Consider the following 24,999-nt stretch of genomic DNA (forward strand, 5'->3'; position numbering starts at 1 on the left):
CTATAATTTGCAGATTCGTTCTAATAGACACGGCGATTCGAATCCCGACTTCACCAATTTTGGGGAAAGTGGTGCGTTTGTTATCACTATCCACCAAATACCAAACAAAATTACACAAAAATCACTTTCACGGTTTTACCAGGAAAAAAAAATGAAATTTACACAAAAACCATCCATAGTCCATAGATTTTGAATAATTGGCATCTCAGAGCCTAGTGAATACAATAATATATAGGCTATTTCAAGAGGGGAGTTTTCTTGCACGGAAGACTCTCTGCTTCTCTCCTTTTCCCTCCCCTGGGTGAGACTTTTTTTTTCGAGGTTTCTTACTTAATCTGCCCGCTTCCCTCGAAGAAGGATTGAAATCCGAGGGATTTCAGGGTAAGCGGGCAGGTGGGTAAGTATTGGATTGGCCCAAAATCAACTTATTTTGTGTAATCGTTGGAGGAGAAGGGGAAGAGCTAAAGCTGCTGAATATTATGGGGTTTGTTGTTGATTCTAAAAAGGGTAGTGGTAGTGGAGGTGCAGGAGGCTCTTCGTGGGGATTTCGATGTGTTATGAGGCGAAAACAAGTTGATTCGGTACATGTGAGGTCGGGGGTTCGCCAATTGGCCAAGGAATTGACTGTTCTTCAGCTTCTTGCAATTGGTAATGAATTTTGATTTTCAGTTGTTAAATTTTGGAGTTAAGTTTCAAGTTTAGTGGAGGGTCCGGGGTTGGGTTGGGGTACTCAACTATCAGATTCGGCTGATTTGTTTCCCCTTGTTTTCTATCCCTTTTCGTTGTTTGTTACAAGGTTAATAGTTTTTCTCATGAGTTTGTTTGCTTTTACAGCTTTTGTTTGAATTATGTACCTGAATTGTTTTTATTTTTTATTTCTTCCCCTTTTTTTATGTTTTTGATGGGAATTCACTTCCGGTTCTGACTGCATCAATTCTGGTAAAAGTGTAGCTTTACCGTCTCAACATGGTTATGACGATTGATGTAAAGCTTTTGTTTTTAATGCTTAAGTTGTGGATTTTGTATTTTCTTCTCTCTTTAATGGATTTATCTGGTTAATTTTCATTATTCTCTTTTGCTCGCAGTCCACTTTAACATGATAGGAATGATAATTATGAAGCAAGCAATGTTAGAAGACGGAGTGCTTCTGCTTTGTGTTATGGTGTAGTCACGGTTTTTTCCCTTTTGGTTCTTTTTTGCTAGGCAAACCGGGGAGGGGTGTGGGTGTGGGGTTTCTGTAGCCAGACTCTCTAATGGTGTGCCAAGGATTTAATCAAAATACTGATTAATTTGCATGATCCTGTCAGAGTTGGGTATTCATATATTTACTTACTTTTAAACTTTTGGTTTCTTTCATTAGGTGTTGGATCAACCATTGGCGCTGGAGTGTATGTTCTTATTGGAACAGTTGCTAGAGAACATGCAGGTCCTTCCCTTACCATTTCCTTCCTAATAGCTGGGATAGCAGCAGCTCTTTCAGCATTTTGCTATGCGGAACTTGCAAGTCGTTGTCCATCTGCTGGAAGTGCCTATCATTATTCCTACATATGTGTTGGAGAAGGGTAAATATTGACATTCATAGATCATTTCAATCCTTCTATCTCTGCTGACATGCCGTTTCTATAGGATCATATAATTATTTAATGCCAAGAAAGATCTTGGGTTTGGATGGTTTCCAAACAGTTTGTTTTTATTCTTCTTCTCTCTGTCTCACATAGTAGTTATAGGATGTCTCATATGGTTTTCTAAATGATTTCAGTGTTGCTTGGTTGGTTGGTTGGGCTCTCATACTAGAGTATACCATTGGTGGCTCAGCTGTTGCCCGTGGCATATCTCCAAACCTGGTGAGTTAGATTTTCCTTCCACAAACTCTCTTTCTTTTGCAAGTTAACTTTGTAGTGAGTTTAAAGCAGATCTATGCTTACTGAAGTATTTCAGTTTCTAAAAATAAAAATAAGGACCAAAGTTAAAAATATTCTTGCAAAACATTCCTTTAGAGCTTCGTTTCCCCTCTTTATACATGCATAACCAATATATTGCAAAATGTTTTTATGAACCTTCATCCACTAATAAACAGTAAAGCTTGTTCTATTTCTATTAGGCCCTGTTTTTCGGAGGAGAGGATCATCTTCCACCTTTTTTGGCCCGTGTATATATTCCTGGGCTTGATGTAGTGGTTGATCCATGTGCTGCAATACTAGTTCTTCTAGTTACTGGACTCTTATGTGTGGGGATCAAGGAGGTATCCTTTTAGCAAAAGCCTTTTACATGTAACAGTGTAATTTGTTTGCCTGCTTTCTATTTAAACACTTTTTTCTTGCAGAGTTCATTTGCTCAAGCCATTGTTACAACAGCAAATGTATGTGTCATGGTATTTGTCATTATAGTTGGTGGATACCTTGGCTTCAGGACTGGATGGCCTGGATATGAACTTCCAAGCGGGTAACAGGAGTTTCTTTCATATCTTTCTTTTGTGACAAATGAAGTCTTTTGTTGATGAAATCTTAGTTTATGTTTTTTTTGATTGATAATCTTAGTTTATATTTCTTATTGAATTCTTCAGCTATTTTCCCTTTGGGGTCAATGGGATGCTTGCTGGTTCTGCAACAGTCTTCTTTGCATATATTGGGTTTGATTCAGTTGCCAGCACAGCTGAGGAGGTATGTGAACTTATTAGTATTTGAAATTAAGATTGACATTATATTGACTTCAACCTATCTGTCACCAAATTTTGCCTTGGGGATAAACTTTTATGTACTTTACATTTAAATGTTAGTTTTCAAGACATTTATTGTAGCTCAGGGGAGTCTGTTTCACTGAAAAGTGTCAAGAATCATGTGAAAACCATGGAAAACTTAGAGGGTTAGAACCTTTACATTCCAATTCTCCTCCTCCCTCAACCAAAAGAAAACAAAAAGAAGAAAAGTTTTTTTTTTTTGACTTAGTACCTGATTTATTGCTTTTTATTTGATGATTGACTTGGATATACTGATTATTTTATTTTTCAATTATGGGCTTGAATTAATAACTTTTCTTTAGCATGGGTTAGTGATAACTGAAGCTAAGTACAATCATCTCCTACAATGATAAACAATTTAAATGTTTCTTAAGCTTCAAATCAATTATTGTTCTTAGATCATTGCATCTTCATAACAGGTGAAGAATCCTCAGCGAGATTTGCCACTGGGTATAGGGATTGCCCTGTCTATATGTTGTATGTTGTATATGCTGGTGTCCATCGTAATTGTTGGCCTGGTACCGTTCTATGCTATGGATCCAGACACCCCAATATCCTCTGCATTTTCTAGCCATGGGATGCAATGGGCAGTGTATGTTTAAAAAATTTTATTTCTATAATTAATATTCCAATGCTGAATGTAAATTTGAGGGTTTGTGGGTGAAGCTTATTTGTTTCAATTTTTGTTGGTTTTAATTGTAGATACATAATTACAGCTGGAGCAATTACTGCACTTTGCTCAACCTTGATGGGTTCAATTCTTCCTCAGGTAAATAGTTTCTAAACAAAGATGAATAATTGTTGAACATCTGTTTTCGTAAAGGTTATTCCATTCAATTACTTAGTTTGTATATGGTTAGATTTTGGTTTCACTTACAAATGCCATGTAATTTGTTCTGTTAAATGATAATTTCCAATGACACTTTGAGGTTGAAGTAGAATTTAGTTTGTAAATAACTTCTATTGGTTGTTGCTAATGGTTAAACATTTTTATTTCATGGCGCTTCCTACCCATTTTTATCCAAGCTGTGTATCTGTACTGCCATATATATCTCAGAACCCCGAAACCAGCAGATTTGGTTGGATGGATGATGTATACCATTGAAATTTGTACTTAGTTTATATAGATGAAGGCAACTCCTCTATATTTTCATTAGACTAAACTATGTCAAGATTTTTTTCACCAAAAAACAGGGAAAAACCTATGTCAAGATATTAATTTGGTATAGGATACTCTGTTCACAAGCCTGCCATATGGTTTTCTTATTATCTGTATTACTGAAGTTATTTTGTTAACAATTTTGTTTTCACATTTGTTTTTCACCAAAAAATATGTAGCATATGCTCATATTTTTTTTTCTCTAAACTTTGTACATATTGAAAATTTTGTTAATCTTGGCATTGTTCAAATTTTAAATTCAATAGTTTTAAAAACTTCAAATAAAGTGATTTTACCAATTAAAAAAGTATGATACCTCCATCTTGGATCAAATTTCCTTAGTTGTGGATTTTATTTTTATTTTATTTTTTTACTTTTAAAAGAGGACTCAATTCTGAGTAAAAGTTTTGTCACAATCTCTTTTATTCTATGTTTAGTGGGCTTTATTGGGATGGTAGGTTAAGTCTCATTTATTTTTTGCTTTATGTTTATAGGCCACATGTAATGGGCCATCATAAGCCCACCATTCTTTTATTTTTTTATTCCTAATGTAGCAGCGATCCTACTCAGGGTGGTATTGTCCTTTTATTTTCAATTAAATATACTGAAAGGCGAGAGCTGTATTCAGCTCTCGATAGAGTCTTCTTCTTCAACCTATCTTCTTTCATCTTCTCTTCTCTTACTTCTGAACCTCTCTACCTTTCCTTCCATTAGATCTTGCTATTTTCTTTTATTTTTCTTCTCTTTGACATCTTGTTATCAGAGCAGGAACTCTTCACCTTTCCTTAGGGTGTATGGGGTTCTGAGAGGCTGATCATCTCTCTCTTATTGTCACCTGGTTGATAGGGTCCCTTGGAGAGCTTTAGTGGTTGTTTCAAGCCCTAGAAGCTGCTTCTTCTGTTGCTGCCCAAGATCAGGATCAACTAGAGAGATAAGGCACATAGATTTTGGGAGATGGTGGGGTTACAAAACTGTGATTTGGAGATTTGAAGTTGTAATTGTTCTTGTTCTATTTTTGTCATCAGGTGTTGCCTTAATCCATGATATACTATTTTTTTTTTTTAATAAGTTTTCTTATACTTATAAAAAAAGAGAAGTAAAGCACGTTTTTGAATTTCACATCAAAGGGATTGATTGCAATTGGTGCTCCATTGTTTCTGGAGTTAGTTTGGGCTGTTTTGGAGGTTGACTTGCATTGGAAGATTTATATCAAGGCTGGTAGGAGCAGTGTTGTTCACAATATTTTTTTGATCAATAAAGTAAGAGTATAAGACAAAGAAGATAGTGAGAGATAAGCTTTCTTATCTCTCCCCTCAAAGTAAAAACAAAAGTTTACAACTGTGCCCAACATAATCGATTTCTCCCTACCCCTTGTTTGGCTAGAGAATCAGCCATAGAGTTTGTAGTTCTTTTCACCTATTGTAACCCTAAATCCATTTTCCTAGTAATCCATCAAAATTTGTTCTTCTCATTGTTGTACCTCCACATCCTAGCTTCCTCAAGTTCATACCTCCTACCCTTCGTACTCCTTCCATCAAAGCCGTTACTTCAGCCCTTAAAGAGTCCCCCTCACCAACTGGCCTGAAAAAATAAAGCAACAACACCTTCATCATCCTTGAAAACCCCTCCAATTTCAAACAAACCCAGATTGCCCAAACTACTCCCGTCAAAGTTTAGTTTGATAAATCCTCTTTCTGGTGGTGACCAAACAAGACTGATAACTTGCTTATTAGAAGTTGACTCCATCGTCTGCTCATAGTTTTCAAGGCGCCAAGGCGAGGCTAGGCGACTGGGGGGTGCCTTGTCGCCTAGTCGCCTAGGTGATGGATTTTTTATGTTAAAAACATAGATCCTAGGGTAGTTCCCTAGGTACCATAACCATATTTCTTTAATAATTATTCATGATTTTCATAAGAAAAGTATAAATTTCATATTAAAGTATAGAAAATCAACATATTCATGAGAAGAAAAGGAAGAAGGAAAATAAAATTCAAAAAATATAGGGGCTGAACCCTTACTTTTGTTATAGGAAAAGAAGAAAATAAAAAGTATTGGTAGTAGTAGTAGAAGAAGAAGAAGAAGAAGAAGAAGAAGAAGAAGAAAAAGAAGAATATATGGAAGAGGAAAATGTGCTGATTATATAAAATTTTTAGTTCTTCCTTACTTATTGGTTCAGGTTTTTAAGTCTTTGAGGGTTCAATACAGCATTTATCAATGTTTGTGTTGATTAAACCATAATAAATAAGAAAATAATAAAAAGAAATTAGTATATAAACACACAAAATGATTATTTTAGTTTAATAATATCTATTTTATAATTATAATCTCAAAAAAGAATGAATAAAAAAGTATTTTATAGTAGGAAGTAGAAAACTGCTAGGCGATTAGGCGAGGCGAGCCTCAAGGGGTGCCTTGTCGCCTAGGCATTGCCTTGGCAACTATGCGTCTGCTTTCAATTTCTAATGATGTCATCAAAGGACACATGTGAGAAAGCTTCCATGGATTTAAGCCAGAGAGGCACTAATCAAAATAGTTTCAATTAGAGCTTTCATTCTTCTTTCCTTTTCCCTAAAAATTCTTGCATTCCTTTCTTCCCACATTGTCCAATAGATTGCTGCCCTACCACACCTCCACATAAGTTTTCCTTTTTTCGTCTGCCAAGGAAATGTTGTTGGAGCAAGGAGACCTTTGACATCATTCAGAGGAGTCTACTTGCATCCTAATAAAGAGGAAAGCCATTCCCCAATTCCTACAACAAAGGGACATGTAATAAATAAATGATTACAATTCTCACTGTTAGCCTTGTAGAGGGTACACCAATGAGGAGATAAGCACTACTTTTTTTTCTTTGGAGCTAGTTAAAAGTATTTAATTCTTTTGTATACAACATCCTAGCAAGAAGCCCCAACCCTTAGTGAAATGGGCTTGCACCAAAAACCTCCTTGACAGGAAAAGGTTGTAGAGAGCTTGAGGTGGGTTGTTGTTACAGGCACAAGGGAGCTGGAACTACAAGTATATTCTAGAAGGAGAAGAAGGCCACCTCAGCATAAGGAAGCCAGTGCGAAGACAGTTGGAATTAACTGAATCAACTTGGAGTTAACTAAATCAAGCAAGTTGGCAAGTTGTTATAATTCTGTTGTAAATCAGTTACATTGAAGGCAAGATTGAATATAAATACAGAGGTGTACTTACAATAAGGGGATAATAAGAAGATTTGATCTCTTTCTCTCTTCACTCTCACTTTCCCTTTCCCCTATTCTGGAGGTTAACCTCCCTAGTTGGGCAGCTACCCAACAATTGGTATCAGAGCCTGCAACCAGCAACACCATGCTGAGTACAAGGTCAGAAACAGTGGATGATCGGATGGATTGCATGGAGATCCATCTGCACAAGACCGCAGGAGACTTACAAGAAATCAAGCAAACACTAGACCTGTTGATGACGCAAATGGAGAAAAATTTGATGGATGGAAACCACGATGGAAACCCGGAAGGAAATAACAGAAATCAAGGGGGCGGTCAGCATGGTTGGGCCTCAACTTGTTCAACAAAACTGGATTTCCCAAAATACTCGGGGGAGGATCCCATACCCTTGGTCTTTAAGGCAGAAAGATATTTTGAATACTGTTGTAAGGCTTATTTAATTGTTACTTTATAGTTGCTGTTAGTAGGTTGACTTCTTAAGATACTGTCAGTTAGTTACTTGTCTTTTTTTTCTTATTAGTTTGGTTCTAGGGTGTGCCGCCAGGGGCATACTTGTAATTTTTATTCTTTTTATTAAGTTAATATAAATAGAGAACTGGCGGCAGCCAGTAGTATCTTTTTTCCCTCTCAATCGTATCTCCCTTTTCTTCTCTTTCTCTCTCTCTCTCTCTCTCTCTCGTCTTCCACTCTCCATGAATGATTACATGGTATCATAGCAAGTTTTCTGGGCTGTAAAAGACCTACGATCCCTCTTGTTTTGAGAAAGGTTTCCTTCTTTAAATTCTTGGACGTGGAAGACAGAGAAACCCTAGTAGGTTATTGGCGGAAACCCTAGCAGATTTCTGGCGGCACTTCCTGTGTTTTTTCCTTGGTCGTAATACCAAGGAAACCCTAGTCGGAGAAGGGCGATGCTGATAGAGACTCTCTTTCTTCTCTGTTCAATGCTGTGAAGTTGATTTCAGGTTGGCACCTTCGTACAGGTGCTGGACAGGTGTGTTCTTGTTTTTGTCTTCTTTGGGCAATGGTATGAAGGGCTTATTCCTTGGTTGTATATACTTGTTTGGATGTTGGATTGTTAGACTGTATGAGCTGCAGTCGGACTGACAGCAATGTCTGCCTTTGTTGTGTTAAACTGATTACCGGGCTGGTTTAATGACTGAACCATCTCAGAGTTGATTTCAGCAGTGTCTTGTTCTCTTCCTCACATCCTAGAAGTAAATTCCTTGAGGGTTGGTATTCTGTTTGTGGCGGCTGTGTAGTTCTGTGGTGTTTGGACTGTTTCTCAGCAGGATCCTATGGCGAATTATGAATCAACCTCATCGGGGGTTACACCAACCCGCAACACAGCTGGTATGGGAGGTGAAAACATGATTTTTCCCATGCCTATTACCCCTTTAAATGGTCTGAACTACCTGGAGTGGGCTAAGAGCGTAAAACTCTATGTAACGACAAGGGGTAAAGCTGGTTACATTAATGGAAGGGTGAAAGAACCCAAGGGTGAGACAACTGAACATGATAGGTGGGACCAAGAAAATAGTATGGTGATGTCTTGGCTCCTCGCAGCCATGGAACCTGATGTGAAGAACTTTATGTGGGCAGACACCGCTAGTGAGATCTGGGAACAGGCCAAAACTACCTATTCTGAGCAAAGGCATTATGCCAAGGTTCACCAGTTACAAGCTGAATCTTCAACCTGTAAACAGGGAAACCGTAGTTTGTCTTCATATTATTCAGCCCATACCTCCATATGGAAAGAATTGGATCATTATCAGGCTATAGAGTGGAAACATGATGATGATGCCAAGGCCTACAGGAAGCTGGTCTCTCAGCAACGTGTGTTTGCCTTTTTGTTGGGACTGAACCCTGCATATGAATCGTTGAGGGTTCAGATCCTAGGAAGCAAAGAGTTGCTGACGGTTCACGAGGTATACTCCTTTGTTCAATCAGAAGAGTGACACTAAGAAGAAAAGTGATGGTTATAACTGAGGGGGAGCAACAAGTTGCTTTGGCTGCAATGAATAATAACTCCACGGGGAGGAAAAGTGACACTAAGAAGACTGATGATAAAGATAAGTTGTTCTGTACCCACTATCGGCGTTCACGGCATACATGTGACACTTGTTGGGACATCCACGGGAAACCCAAGTGGGCAGTGAAGAATCAAGAACGGGGTAAAAGTCAAGGTCAAAAGAAGATGAACACAGCACAGAATGCAACACATGTGGCAACCCAAGAAACTCAGGTTGCCGGTAGTACCCGGGACCACCCTAATAAGTCTGACCCCAAGGAAGATATAATGAATTCCTTTAGAGAGCACCTGGAATCTTATGGTAGGGCTTTGTGACAAATGGACAATTCAGTCACTGGTACTCCCTCTACTTCAGGTAATACGGCTTCTGCATTCCATGTCACTCCCACGGATTCCCCTTGGATCATTGACTTAGGGGCCTCCAACCACATGATCGGTAAGCCGAACTTGTTTTAGACTTATAGCCTTTTGCCAGGAAGGGATAGAGTAAGACTTGCAAATGGTTCTTTTTCCTTCATTGCAGGCCAAGGATCAATATCTCTTCCCCATGGCCTTAACCTGAAATGTGTATTGCATGTCCCTCAACTTCCTATAAATTTGCTTTCAATTAGTAGCATTACAAGCTCTTTAAACTGTAGTGTAACCTTTTTTGCTGACTCATGTGTTTTTCAAGACCTAACTTTTGAGAGGACGATTGGTAGAGGGAGCCTAGTGGATGGTCTCTACATTCTCGACAACAAAGCTGGTCTCTCGGTGTCATCCTCAGAGTCACATAGTCAGTCAAATAAGAGTCAAATTGTTTTGTGGCATAGTCGTTTAGGTCATGTTTCTTTCGAAATAATAAACTCTTTGTTTCCGGTTTTATTTAAGTCATGTTCAGTGTCAGAGTTCCAGTGTCAAACGTGTCAGTTGAGCAAACAATGTAGAACAACTTTTCACTCAAGTAATAAAAGATCAAATGATCCTTTTCATGTTGTGTATTCTGATGTATGAGGGCCTACCAATGTAATCTCTGAGGGCAGATATAAGTACTTTATCACATTGATCGATGATTACTCTTGCTATACATGGGTAATTCCTATGCATAGTAGAGACGGAGTTCCAAAGATTGTGAAAGACTTCTAGAGGATGTTATTTATGCAGTTCCATGTTGAAATACAAATCTTCCAATCCAACAATGCAAAATAATACTTCCATGGGGAGCTCAATGAGTTCTTTGTCTCCCACGGATCTATTCATAGGAGCTCATGCGCCAGAACACCACAACAAAATGGTGTTGCCGAAAGAAAAAATAGACACCTCCTTGAGGTAGCTCACGGGATGATGCTACATATGAATGTTCCAAAAAGGTTTTGGGTGGATGCTATACTTGTAGCTGCTTATGTCATCAATCACATGCCCTCCGAAGTGCTGAACTACATGGCCCCTCATCAGTTATTGTACCCTCAGTCTCATTTATTTTCCATTCGCATGAGAGTCTTTGGTTGTCGTGCCTTTGTCCATGATTTGTCTCCATCTCGAGGTAATTTAGACCCTCGGTCCATTCCTTGTGTCTTTCTGGGGTATCCCTCCTTTCAAAAAGGGTATCGGTGCTTTGATCCCGTTAGTTGTAAGTTTTTTGTGTCTATGGATGTGTCCTTCTTTGAGTCTAAGCCATTCTTTCCTACTTCTCCTTAGGGGGAGGGTAGTAGTGTAGAAGAGGAGAAGCAGGTTCAGGTATCTCTTCCTTCTATTCTGGACCTTGCTCCCTTTCGTGTCTTCCAACGTACACGCCATAGAGATCAGCGATGTGATAGAGATGTGGAACAGCCAAATACTGAGCAACCGACACCGTTAGACTCCCAGGAGGTAAGTCCACTCCCTAACCCTACTCCTACTGTGGATGACCTTGACATTCCTATTGCTCAACGAAAGGGAGTCAGGTCATGCACTAGCAAACACCCCATTACCCATTTTGTCTCCTATGATCACATTTCCCCCTCATACTGAGCCTTCCTATCTGCAGTTGATTGCATCCTTGTTCCCAGAAATGTTGCAGAAGCCTTAAAATGCCCTGAATGGACAGATGCCATGAAGGAGGAGATTAATGCTCTTCACAAAAATCAAACTTGGGAATTGGTGGATCTTCCAAAGGGGAAAGACCCTGTGGGGTGTAAATGGGTGTTCACGGTTAAGCACAAGGTAAACGGAACAGTTGAAGGTACAAAGCAAGATTAGTAGCCAAAGGGTACACACAAGTATACGGGGTTGACTATGATGAGACTTTTGCTCCAGTAGCTAAGATGAACTCAATTAGGGTTCTCCTGTCCTTAGCTGCTAATTTTGACTAGGAATTGCATAAACTGGACATAAAGAATGCTTTTCTGAATGGTGACTTAGAGGAGGAAGAATATATTGTTCAACCCCCTGGATTTTGTGCCAAGGGAAGTGAAAATAAGGTGTGCAAGCTACGAAAGTCTCTTTATGGCTTAAAACAGTCTCACAGAGCCTGGTTCAGTAAGTTTCACATGGCGGTTCAACAGATGGGCTTCAAACAATGTCAGTCTGATCATACACTCTTTGTGAAGAGATGTCAGGAACAGGTTGCTGTATTGATAGTGTATGTAGATGATATCATCATTACAGGAAGTTGGAGCTCAGGGATACAAAAATTTGAAACAATTCCTTGCATCTAAATTTGAAGTGAAAGATCTAGGTCCCCTAAAGTATTTCCTTGGGATTGAAGTTGCTCGCTTAGAAAAGGGTATCTTTATCTCTCAAAGGAAATACACCTTGATCTATTACAGGATATAGGCAAATTAGGTGCAAGGCCGACAGATACTCCCATGGATGTTGACCACAAGTTAGGTGACTGTGTTGGTGAACCTCTGAAAGATGTGAAACAGTTCCAAAGGTTAGTGGGAAAGCTGATTTATTTGTCCATGACCCGTTCAAACATTGCCTATTCCCTTGGGGTCCTAAGCCAGTTCATGCATTCTCCTAAGAAACCACACATGGAGGCAGCGGAGAGAGTTCTTAGATACTTGAAGAAATATCCCGAAACAGGTCTACTATTCAGTAAACACAATCACCTAAAGGTGGAAGTCTTTACAGATGCTGATTGGGCAGGAGCTGTGGATGACAAAAAGTCCACAAGTGGGTATTACACATTTGTGGGAGGAAATCTAGTGACCTGGAAGAGCAAGAAACAAAGTGTGGTAGCAAGGTCAAGCACTGAAGCTGAATATAGAGCTATGGCACATGGGGTGGCTGAAGTCCTTTGGCTAAAGAATGTTCTAGGGGAGCTTGGAGTTGTTATTCATAGTCCTATGTCTCTTTACTGTGACAACAAGGCTGCAATAAACATCGCCAGCAACCCTGTCCTACATGAGAGGACCAAGCACATTGAGGTGGACAAACACTTCATAAGGGAAAAATTGGAAAAAAGGGAAATTTGCATCCCTTATGTCAACTCCAAGGAGCAACTTGCTGATGTCCTCACAAAGGGGCTTCCATACTCGTGACACAATGAGTTATGTGACAAGCTGGGCATGATAGACATATTCAGCCCAACTTGAGGGGGAGTGTTGTAAGGCTTATTTAATTGTTACTTTATAGTTGCTGTTAGTAGGCTGACTTCTTAAGATACTATCATTTAGTTACTTGTCTTTTTTTTCTTATTAGTTTGGTTCTAGGGTGTGCCGCCAGGGGCATACTTGTAATTTTTATTCTTTCTTTTAAGTTAATATAAATAGAGAACTGGCGGCAGCCAGTAGTATCTTTTTTCCCTCTCAATCGTATCTCCCTTTTCTTCTCTTTCTCTCTCTCTTGTCTCCCACTCTCCATGAATGATTACAATTACCATGATACACCTAGCCATCAAAGAGTTCTTGTCGCTTCATTCAACTTGGAAGGAGAAGCGATCTTGTGGTTTAATGGTTCCGGCAAGCCCACCCACAAGTTTCTTGGTCTGAATTCACAGAAACTTTGTGTATCCGTTTTGGACCCACTGGCTTTGAAAACTATGATGAGAATCTCTCAAAACTCAAACAAACTAGATCTATGAGGGATTACCAAGTCGAGTTTGAAAGATTGTCGACAAGGGTTCATGGGTGGCCTGAAACTGCATTGCTTGGCTGCTTCATCGGCGGCCTAAAGGAAGAAATAAGAATAGAAGTGAAGTCCCTCCATCCCACCTCCCTATCGGCGGCAATGGATTTGGCAAGATTGCAAGAAGAAAGGTTCAATCGACTGAAAAGATTGGGTCAACTAAACACATTCTACTTTGGACCACAGTCTTGGAACCGACAACTAAACCAACCAGGTAATCCTTCTATCCTGGGGTCCAGCCCGACAGTCACAAGAAATCAGACCCATGGGCAGGCTGAAAGTCCTCAACCTAAGGCCCAAGCCATTGTACCCGTCCTAGTGCCATTAAGAAGATTATCTTGGGCAGAGATGCAAGCCCATAGAGATCGTGGTCTTTGTTATAGCTGCAACGATAAGTTCGGCCCAGGCCATAAATGTAAGAATCCCCAACTATTCTTACTACAGACAGATGAAGCTGAACCTCAGGAGGAAATCCCTTACACACCCATTGCGATACCTACTGAGTTAGAATCTGAGGATGGGCTAGACCCACCCGAGATATCCTTTCATGCATTAACAGGACTGACCTCCACCCAGACAATGAGAGTGGTTGGACAATACAGGGTCGAGCAATTTCAGTTCTAATTGACAGCGGCTCATCTCTCAACTTTGTGATCCAAATGGCAGCCAAACAATTGGGCCTAATACAAGAACAGGTGTTGCTATTCAATGCACATGTAGCATATGGCAACAACATCAGTTGTGATAGCATATGCAGAGGGGTCCACCTGAAGTTATAGCAACATTCATTTCTAGTGGACCTCCATCCATTAGAGATGAACGGAGCTGATGTGGTATTAGGTGTGCAATGGCTACAACAGTTGGGACCAGTTGTATGCGATTGGTCAACACTAACAATGGATATCTCCACTAATGGAAAGAAGTATCATCTGAATGGGGTGGCTAAGAGTGCACCACAACAAGAAGGACTAAGAGCCATCCTCAAGACTAGTTGCAGTGAAGGGCAAACCCTCCTATTGCATATGGGATTGAATACCAGCCCAGTTTTAACCAATCCAAAGGAAGCAGCCACGCCACTGGAAAACCAACAAGCATTCCAGCTGTTACTCAACACCTATTCAGATGTCTTTCAAGAACCCAATCAGCCACCTCCTTCCAGACCCATGGACCATAGAATTGAGATCATCCCAGGGGCAGCTCCATCAAATGTTGACCTTATTGCTACCCCAGATTTCAGAGGGAAGAGATGGAGAAAATTGTTCAAGAATTTCTAGAGAAAAAAAATTCATACAGCCCAGTTCAAGCCCATATTCAGCACTTGTCCTTCTAGTCAAGAAAAAAGATGGAACATGGGTACCAAAGGCAATCGTCTCTGACAGAGACCCAACCTTCCTTAGTAGTTTTTGGAGAGGATATTTCAAGTTACAAGGCAATTCATACAACACCTCTACTAGCTATCATCCTTAGACGGATGGGCAGACCAAAGTTGTCAACAGATGCATCGAGACATATTTACGATGCTTTGTGGGAGACAGACCTAAACAATGGATACAATGGTTGCCTTGGGCAGAGTTTTGGTACAACTCCTCATTCCATGTCTCAGCAGGTATGACACCATTTAAAGCATTATACGGCAGAGACCCACCATCAGTTCTACCCTATGAAAAGGGGTCTTTAGCTAATGCAACAGTTGATGAGTGTCTTTCATCCCGAGATGAAATCATTCGTGAACTGAAGTCTCACTTTACACATGCTCAAGAACTGATGAAACGCTATTATGATGCAAAACACAGGCCTGTTAAGGTCCAGGAAGGTGAGTTTGTCTACCTAAAACTCAAACCATATAGACAGACCTCAATGGCCTCCCGCCCCTACAACAAGCTTTCTCATAGGTTCTATGGACCATTCAAAATTCTACAACACAGGATCACTAGCCTACAAGTTGGAATTGCCAATAGACTCCGAAGTACACCCAATTTTCCATGTCTCCATCCTCAAGAAAGCTATCAATCCACAAACCGCATGTGCAACAAGGTCAAGCCTTTATTAAAGAGGCATTAGTCTGCTGGGAAGGGGTACCAAATGAAGAAGCCACATGGGAGCCCTACACCGAGCTGATGCAACACTTTCCACACCTTGGCCTCGAGGACGAGTGCCAGCTTGAGGAGGGGGGAGATGTTAGAGGCACAAGGGGGCAGGAACTACAAGTATATTCTAGAAGGAGAAGAAGGCCACCTCAGCATAAGGAAGACAGTGCAAAGACAGCTGGATTTAACTGAATCAACTTGGAGTTAACTAAATCAAACAAGTTGGCAAGTTGTTCTAATTCTGTTGTAAATCAGTTAAGGCGATCAAGCCAGTGCAAAGACAGCTGGAGTTAACTGAAACAAACAAGTTGACAAGTTGTTATAATTCTGTTGTAAATCAGTTACATTGAAGGCAAGATTGAATATAAATACAGAGGTGTACTTACAATAAGGGGATAATAATAAGATTTGATCTCTTTCTCTCTTCACTCTCACTTTCCCCTATTCTGGAGGTTATCCTCCCTAGAAGAGGATCTGAGTTGGGCAGCCACCCAACTGTTCTGCAAGAGTCTTGAAGAATGAAGCACAAGAATAAGAGCTTGAAGGGGTGGGGATCCAAATTTTCTCTTGTGTTGAAGAGTTTATGAAACCCTAGTTGGTTGTTGATTCCTTGATTGTAGGTTAAGAGATTTGAGGTTAGTAGTGCCTTTTTTTTTCAATTTGAATCTTGGATGTTCCTAGTAGTACTAAACAGTCAGATAAGTCTGATGCCTGTTATTAGAAGTGGTAATGTCAATATGGCAACATCTGAGAATAAGTAACCGAATCAAAATGTAGACAAACCTCTTATTTTGGCAGAGACTCTTGCAGCATTAGGGCTAAATTTGAGATATAGCAAGCTTCTAACCCTTCCTGAAGATACTATTGGTTGCAACCAGTTGGTGCATCCTCTTTTGTATATGCCTATTCAGGTACTTGTACTATTCCTAACCATTCTACTATCTCAGGTAATCCTAGTACTCCTTGGATAATTGATTTGATGCATCAAACCAAATGACTAGTGGCTTCTATTTGTTTAACACTTACGAACTGATGGCTCCCTTACTCCAATTTCAAGAAGGGAGACATTAAGGCTACACAAACCCTAATTCTTCCCTCTGTTTTCCATGTCTCAAAACTTAACACCAACTTGCTTTTTAACCATAGCTTTCTTTCCCCTTTTCCTAAAATCCTCCACACATTCATTAGCTATCAATATCTGGTCTGTGATCTATCTACCTTGAATGGATGCCCCTTGAGGGTGGCTTATTAAGATGGGAAGGACTAGCTTCAGTCTCAGAGGCAACACCTTTGCCAAGATTTTGTAAATGCTAGTTACCATGCTATTTGGTCTGAAATTTCTTGATTGGGTGGCTTCTCCCTTCTTTGGGATCAAGGCTAAGAAGGTTCGATTTAACTATCTCCCAAAAATCCTGATAAAATGCCATAGTAAAACCTTTCAGTCTAGGGGCTTTTGATCCTTTCATTTAGAACATTGCCCCCCTTATCTCCTCCAGATCAAAATCCTTTTCCAACATTCTTACCAACTCTGACTTAACCTAGGCCATTCAAAACCTTCCAAAGTAGCCCCCACATTCTCGTCTCCTATAAACAGATTTAAAGTGAGCCACAAAGCAATTAGCAGTCTCTTCTTGATCAATCAAAGTTTCTCCATTCACTTCTAATTTCTCCACAAAGTTCTTTTCTTTTTCTTCCATTAGCAAGTGCATGGAAAAACTTAGTATTACCATCCTCCTCTTTAATCCATTGGTGCCTTGATTTCTGTCTCCAGCTTATCTCTTCCCTCAAAAGGATTTCTTCCATCTCCTTTTTCAAGGACCATCTCATAATCCTGCCTTCCTCACTTATCACACCTTGACTCTCCTTTCTATCCAAAAGCTCGTTTTGAGAAATTACAGTTAGTTTCCTCTCCTCAATTCTTTTGAAATGATCTCTATTCCACTCTCTACTCTATAATTACACATTTAAGCCTTTGCAACTTCCTATGAAATCTTACACCTTTCCACCAGACTCCTTGAACCTCTTTTCTCCACGAATCCTCAACCTTCTGGATAAAGTCAGCTTTGAATATCGGTTCTTACAGGGGGCTTCTTGTGTCAACAGAAATCACCCACCTGGGTTCTGGGTTGTCACAATAAACACTGACCAGCTTTGAATATCGACACAAGGTGGTTGTGCTCCCAACACCTGCAATTGTGATTGCTGAAATTCAAGTTTGAATTTTTCATCCTTCAGCAGACAACTGAGCACAAGCTGCACTATTTTTGTGAAGGAGACTGACTGACTATCAGTCTGTAGCTTGAGATATTATAACTGCTCGATTTAACCAGGAAAAGGGCAGAAGATGAGGTTGTCCTCAAATGGTGAGTGTGTTGCAGGGAGGAGTCTGGGTGGTTTGCTCAAGTACTGTCATTTTGGCTGGTAGAAGAGTAGATGATTTGGAGTTAAAAGATGCAACCAAAGCTTGAGGAATGCTGTATTAGGTGTCTCACGAAGACCCACTGTAACTCTGTAATTTGTACCAGCTAGCAGAAGTATTTGGCAATATCATTGCTCAACTGTCAAACTAACTGGATATATATATATATATATATATATATATATATATATATATTGAGAAAACAAGTTCACTCTGAGTCATTGAATTGCATTTCCAGAGAAAAAGATTTGTTTCTTGCCCTCTTCTACATTGACAAAAACGCAGACCAAGGGTGAAATTTCTTAATTTAAAGATTTAATTCATTGGTTTGGTAACTAATTTCACAACTAAATATACTCTCTTTTTTTCATTTTCCCGTTGTAACCCAACTGATGAACTGGTTATATGGTTACTGTAATCTGGATCCCTCTATGTTCAGGGCAATTTTCCTGTTTGAACACATAGAAACTAAGGGCCCCATTACCCAAAACACATAGAAACCAAGGGTCCCATTACCCAAAACAAAGGGGGACATATGATTTTCCTTTGAGAAGAACTGATAAATATTGCTAGCAGATTTGTCAATTAACTCCTTATATTTCCAGTTTTACTTGTATGAACTTAAGTTTAATTAGCTCAGTCTCTTTTTCCCTTCTCAAGTGCCCTGCTCTAGCTTGGCCTTCCACAGAGATCTTCACTATATGAACTAAAGAATGCATCAGGCAGATCGATCTCATAGAACCCTCAAATCGGTGGAGTCAACCCATGCATTTAGATATCTCGTCTGAGTATGGTCGCCATGTCCAGGTGTGTGGTTTCTCGTCTGAGTAGCCAGGGGAAATGTGTTGCCAGAGCTCTCGCCGTTGCTGCCAATGGCTGCTGGTTTGGGTCACTCGCTGTGGTATGGTCGCTGGTGTGTGGGTAGAGTTCGGTGGAGCGAGGAAAAGCATCCAGGGGAAATGCAAAATGTGGTTTGGTTCATTTTATTTACCTTTTGTCGTTTTGTGGCCAGTTTAAGGCCAGTTGAACTGCCAAACCAATGTTAATGGGTGTTTGACCGTTAATGTTATCCGTCCTTCCCCTGGTCGACATGGTCAAACGTGATTCGTGGGTTCACTCGACCAGTGCACCCATGGGTGCACACAATGCATACTCAAATTAAAATCGCTCGTTACCTTTTCCTTCTGAGCAGACGAGCCTAATGAGCTTGGGTTCAGTCCACAGCACTATTAGCTTGCCTTACCAGTGCAGCCTGTCTACTGTTTGTCTGCCCAAGGCTGCCCTCTGTCAGCACCTGTAGATAGGACCTGGCACATGCCTTTCCTCCAGTGACTCTGTCCAGCTTCAATTTTCTTACCTACTCCCTTACTTCCACATAGCCCAACTACTTCTACCTTTTCATCTTCAACCTTCCTTCACACCACAGAGAAGCTTCAATGGCGGTTACCAACCAGACAGAGTGGATGACTGTGTGACCACACCTTCACCATTCTAGGGATGTCTACAGGAAGAACATTGCTCAACCATACCACTGTTGAATGCAGATTTCTCACAAAATGCCATCTAACTGAGCCTTACAGAGAGAGGCAATGGAGCAAAACACTTCTGTATTCCATAAATGAAAGGGTAATCCTAGAAGCCGAACCAAAACTGTCTTGCACACCAAAGTTCTTGGAATTAGACGGTGACCATCTGGACACAGTCACTGTGCCTGAATCCAACTTCAAGCAAACAGCATCAATTCCAATGTCTTTCCCAACAATTTCCAAAAGGGCTTTACAGTCCTCGAAGGGTGTTATAATAATGGTACAGTTAGTTTCAGCTCCTTTAATACCTCCTCAGCTATTAATCTGCAATTTCTAGGTGGTGCATTAGCTGTTACTATTAGTTTCTTTTTCCCAGTCTTCCTTGGAAGCACAAGTGATTATTTTACCAGCACTTACAGGATGACCAACTATTACCAAAGTATCCACCTCCTCGCACTGAGTCTGCACCTTCTCAACTTGACCTCTATTTTCCTCCTGAGGTATCTCTGTATCTCTCCAGGTCTCTTGCAGTCCATTCAGCCAGCCAGTGAAATCATTCAGCCTGCCTAAAACTTCTTTCCACCTGGCACCCATCTTTCCTTCTGGGAAGCATACCAATTGTTTTTTTTTTTTTTTTCCATTTCCGAAATATTCCACAAGCACCGGAAATCTGCCCTTTGCATTTTGCCTGGTTTCTGCCATGTACTTTCTATCACCTTCTTCTTTTACCCCCTTGCAGTCCTTCCTACCCACCTGAGATTCTTCCTCTATGAAGGTCTTGAACCATCCAATAACCTCTTCACCAATCAAAAATACCATTGCCCTTTTCATCTCCCTAATCTTCAAAGCTGATTACCTTTTCATCCTGAAGCTTTTGAAAAGAAACTGTTTGGCTTCAATCTTCATGTATCTTTTCCAAGTGGCAGACTGCATGAACTTATCTTCCTCCATTCTTACCTTGTCTAGGTGTCCCATATATCTCACCCTTCACACAATCCTTCTCCACAGATGCTTCACTTCTTTCCCTTCACCTTGATATTTGTTAATATGCAAATGCAGGCCCCAAATCTCCACCATAGAGACCTTACTTCTTGCTCAAGCATAGAGGAGACTGAAGAACCTATAGTTCAATTGCTACTTTGCAGAAAGGCTTCCCTTTTAGGTTTTGACCAAACTTGGAACAGGAAATTTAGTGAAAGTTTTGGCAAAACGTCACATTGCACTGGAATGCCAGAAACTTTTTGAGTACAAAAATAAGATAAAGAAGGAACGGACTTTTTTCACTGTTGGAATTTAGAGCATTGATTAATGGGTGGATACTTGAATAGAGGAGGCGCTTTTGTCTTATTTATAGTGAACTTTCTCTTGGAAGAATCTGGATCTAGATTATTCAAAATTTACCATTTTCCATTGAGGAATCTTTTTGTGCTCTTTATCTATGTGTCATTTGTCTTATCTGAAATTAACCTTTATCTGCTTAAATTTCTTAATAATATATCTTAGGTTTTAACATAGCTAAAAAGGGAAATCTGGCAATCCAGTACTGGGGTTTTTTTATTACATTTAAAATTGCATGTTTTACCCACTGGCCACTTAGGTACTCAACTTATTAATGTCAGAAAATGGACACGGGGTTTACTCCTGCAATCATTACTGTTGGAAATTCTTTTTAACTAATTATGCATTTCATTATTTTGTTATACTGTTTCTCTTTTTGAACAGAAAATTTTCTCCCTGATGAAATTAAATGTACTTATTTTTCCCAGCCTCGAATCCTAATGGCAATGGCTAGAGATGGATTGCTTCCAGCCTTCTTTTCTGATGTCCATAAGCGAACCCAAGTTCCTGTCAATAGCACAATTGTTACCGGGGTTTGTGCTGCAATCCTAGCATTCTTTATGGATGTTTCACAACTTGCAGGGATGGTAAGTTGATCTCATGGAGAATTTTTGAGGTCAGAAGATGTCCACTTCGTTGTGTTTGAATTTGAATCTATAAGTATATTGATAATAATGAAAATCCTACACCTAATCTGATAAAAGAATTACTATACATGGTGCACATGCAAAGGGTGGGGGCCATATGGAAATATCCAGCATGTATTAAACTGCTGAATGGTTATAATTAGATGATGTATATAACAATTAGTGCACACACATAAGATTAACAATTAATCACCTACTTTCTGATCCATAATGTCAAGGATGTAAGGCTACAATCATTTGATCGGAATACTTTGGTATTAGAAAGTCCCCAGTAAGATCCATCTTTATATATATTTAAACCATTAGATACCTCATGGAAGGCTTGGTAGAACCTTCTACTGAAGGATGTAAGGCTACAATCATTTGATTAGAATACTTTGGTATTGGAAAGTTCCCAATAGGATCCATCTTTATATATATTTGAACCATTAGATGTATACCTCATGGAAGGCTTGGTAGAACCTTCTACTGCCTACTAAATGGGGTTCCACAGGATGAAGATCAGTTAGCTGAACTACATGTTTTAACCTAGTTGATTGCAATCATTTTATAGATTTTCTGTATATTATGAATAGCTGATATTTAGATGTTTCTTTGCAGGTCAGTGTGGGCACGCTTCTTGCATTTACCACTGTTGCAGTTTCTATTTTGATACTCAGATACGTTCCACCAGATGAAATGCCACTTCCATCATCACTTCAGGAGACAATTAATTCAGTATCATCACGATATGGTACTGGAAGTGAAGTGATTGACCAGGAAAATCCAAAAGATTCTGCAGACAATTCTAAAGATAATACTGAAGCATCAGCTTCAGATCCCCTTATTCTGAAAGAACATGATCAAGGTGATCAAGTTAAATTGCTCATTGGTCAACTCTGATATCCAAGGTGTTACCCAGATGAATTGGTCAGTCAAATATGTAGTCATACAGGTGTCATTGTCATGCATTCATGGAGTGGGGTTGATTAATGATTAACAATGCAATTGGTCAGACTTAGTCATTCACTTAAAACTATTTGCAGTGTTATTTGGACTTAATCAAGTGTTCATGTTTGGCACACACTGTACAGAAACCCTCCACAAATAAGTGATACTTCATTTCATTTCTTTTCCTACTTGTTCATTTGACATCAGGAATCAAAGATACAGTTTAAATTCTCTGTTTGAGGAATATTGGATTGGAAAGATGTATGTTTAGCATTTAATATCACTTTCTGTATAAGTAAATCAATGTTAGATACTCACAAGATTCTTTAACAGTAGATGCTCTTTTTTTCTTGGTTTTATTTTCTATATTCAACAATATCAACTAGGAGTAGTTATTTATCAGTGCCTCCTTTTCAGATATATGACTATATTATTGCCAGGGAAAAATGGTTATGTTATTGATCAGCTGGAACTGACAGTCCAGTAATCCATCTTTTTGTTCTCTTTGATATCCTCTCCTTATATGTAATTTTTAACATTTTTTTTGTAGTTTGTCTTTTATTATTCACCTCCACCTTCCATCTTCAAGGAACTACTAGATGATCACTTTTACTTCCATTGTTGCAGCTAGGTTAAATGAAGAAAAGAGGCGAAAGGCTGCTGCATGGAATATTGCATTTGTTTGTGTAGGGGTTCTGCTTCTTACATCTGCAGCTTCAGCTGAACATCTACCAAGGTAGATTCTGTTCAGAAGCTCTTCCTGTGCTGCTCTGAAATTTATATTTACTGGGTTTTTCTGGTTTTATTGATTGATGAGTCAAGTTGATGTCCTAGACTAGTTACTCTAGGCTTATGTGAAGATCTAGTAAAGCTTAAGAATTTGCAGGTATAAAATCTTGGAGTTCTATTTAGCTTTTAAATTTCAAACTATAATTCTTTGGATACCTTTAACAGCGTGGAGGCTGTAAAACTACTTTATCCTGTCCATGATTATTATAATTACACAAATGTCATTGTGTACCCAGAGAAATTAAATCTGTACTTCTGATTACAGCGTGGATGCAGCATATGACCATACATTTGAGTTTTGTAACTATAAGAAGAAATCATGTCTATATTTTTTTATTCAAAGGTTACAATTACTTCTTCAGTATAAAAGGTACAGTAGTGACAGTACTGATAAAAAAAGGTGTACAGTAATTAGTTTTGATTCCTTTGACACTGCTTTGCTTCTGACTTTGGTTGCTTTTATCAGTTTACCTCGATTCATGGTGTGTGGGTTGGGTGGCGCACTCATTTTATGTGGTCTGGTTGTGCTCTCCTGGATAGATCAAGATGATGCTAGGCATGCCTTCGGACATGTAGGAGGTAATTTTCATTCTGTGTCACAATAATGAATTCAGCAAGATCTATATGGTCATTGACCACCTATCCTAGCTGCAGTGCTGCACTAATGACATGATAATAAGTGGGACTAGCTATATCATGAGTCACATCCAATGTTTTCTTTTTTCTTCTGTTCTTTTTTTGTCAACTCATTAGGCATCACCTAGACCAAGAAACCACTCTGTCTGGAAGATGCTTAGTGCCTAGGCATGGCCGTAGAAACTTAGGGTGGGACTGCTAATTTTTGTGGACCGGGTTGATAGTACAGTTGTAACTTCTATATGGATTTGCCTGTATATTACCCTGCAATGTAATTCTAACTTGTACCATGGAACAAAACTCCACATACATGCAAAAAGTTAGATGTAAATTGATGGAATCCGTTGGCATCCATGCAGGTTTCATTTGCCCCTTTGTACCACTTCTGCCTATTGCCTGCATTCTCATAAACGTTTACTTGTTAATAAATCTTGGGTGAGTAATTCACTGTTCTTTTTGCCCTTTGTTCAGGCTGTTTTTAGTTTGATAGAAAATATGGGGGTGTTCTCTATTGTCAATTGTTTTTTTTTTTTTGGTTGCCGGTTCCAAAAGCAAAACAAAACCAACTGGTTTGAAAACAAATTCTTTCTCAAAACAAAATACGTGAAACATGTTCTTGGTTATATGTATTTTTCATTTCCAAAACTGAAACCCAATACAGTGTTCTTGAATTTCTGGTTATTTAATATCATAATCATATCATATGATTTCTACAGTACAATTTTTTTAGAAATCATTATTTTTGTTTTTTTGAAACAAAACTTGTATTTTTCTTTCAAAACAAAACCAGAGTTTAAGAATGGGTTTTTGTTTTTTGCTGATATGGTGATTTCAAAAACAACTAACAAAAAAATTCATGTTGTAGAACACCCCCTATGAGAAAAAATAGAAATTCGACATGTTTCTCTCTTATTATCTGGTATATTTTTGTTGAACTATGTTTCTTCGTCGCTCTCTAATATTTTTCCTTGCGACCTCAGGGCTTCCACATGGTTCCGAGTTTCGATATGGCTGATTGCTGGCGTGCTCATTTACATATTTTATGGACGGACTCATAGTTCGCTTCAGAATGCAATATACGTTCCCACAACTCATGCGAATGAGATCTACCGTAGCTCGTCTGAGTATGTGGCATAGAAGAAAGCAGACTCGCCATCATCGTGGCTCTCTTTTATCCCTTTCTTTTTCCATATAAAACAAATATTTGGGCCATCATTCCATCCGCAGGGATTATTTATTTAAACCACCTGATCTCAAGGTGCATCGTTCTTTCTCCCATTAATACTTTGTTGTCATATTGTTTAGGACTGATGAACGGAAATCAGTTTCTCGTCTGTACAGTATCTTTCTGGCTGTTGTTGGACACTTGTTCGATTATTGTATGAAAAAATATGTATAGAGTTTATTGTA

The 24,999-nt window shown here is 39.3% G+C and overlaps 1 protein-coding gene across 1 annotated transcript; it reads left to right on the forward strand.

Annotated features, from left to right (window-relative positions):
- The first annotated feature begins 207 nt into the window (after positions 1-207).
- On the forward strand, positions 208-24,999 carry LOC104587725 (cationic amino acid transporter 2, vacuolar-like). Its single transcript, XM_010245442.3, has 14 exons — positions 208-648; positions 1,361-1,562; positions 1,760-1,844; positions 2,102-2,242; positions 2,324-2,442; positions 2,564-2,660; positions 3,157-3,329; positions 3,440-3,506; positions 21,016-21,174; positions 21,835-22,081; positions 22,792-22,900; positions 23,420-23,532; positions 23,949-24,024; positions 24,570-24,999. Exons 1-14 carry the CDS (start codon positions 480-482, stop codon positions 24,724-24,726), a joined length of 1,914 nt encoding a protein of 637 aa, XP_010243744.1. The 5' UTR covers positions 208-479; the 3' UTR covers positions 24,727-24,999.

The sequence above is a fragment of the Nelumbo nucifera genome, chromosome 6, assembly GCF_055504915.1.
Source record: "Nelumbo nucifera cultivar China Antique chromosome 6, China Antique-T2T, whole genome shotgun sequence".
In the NCBI taxonomy this organism is placed as follows: domain Eukaryota; kingdom Viridiplantae; phylum Streptophyta; class Magnoliopsida; order Proteales; family Nelumbonaceae; genus Nelumbo; species Nelumbo nucifera.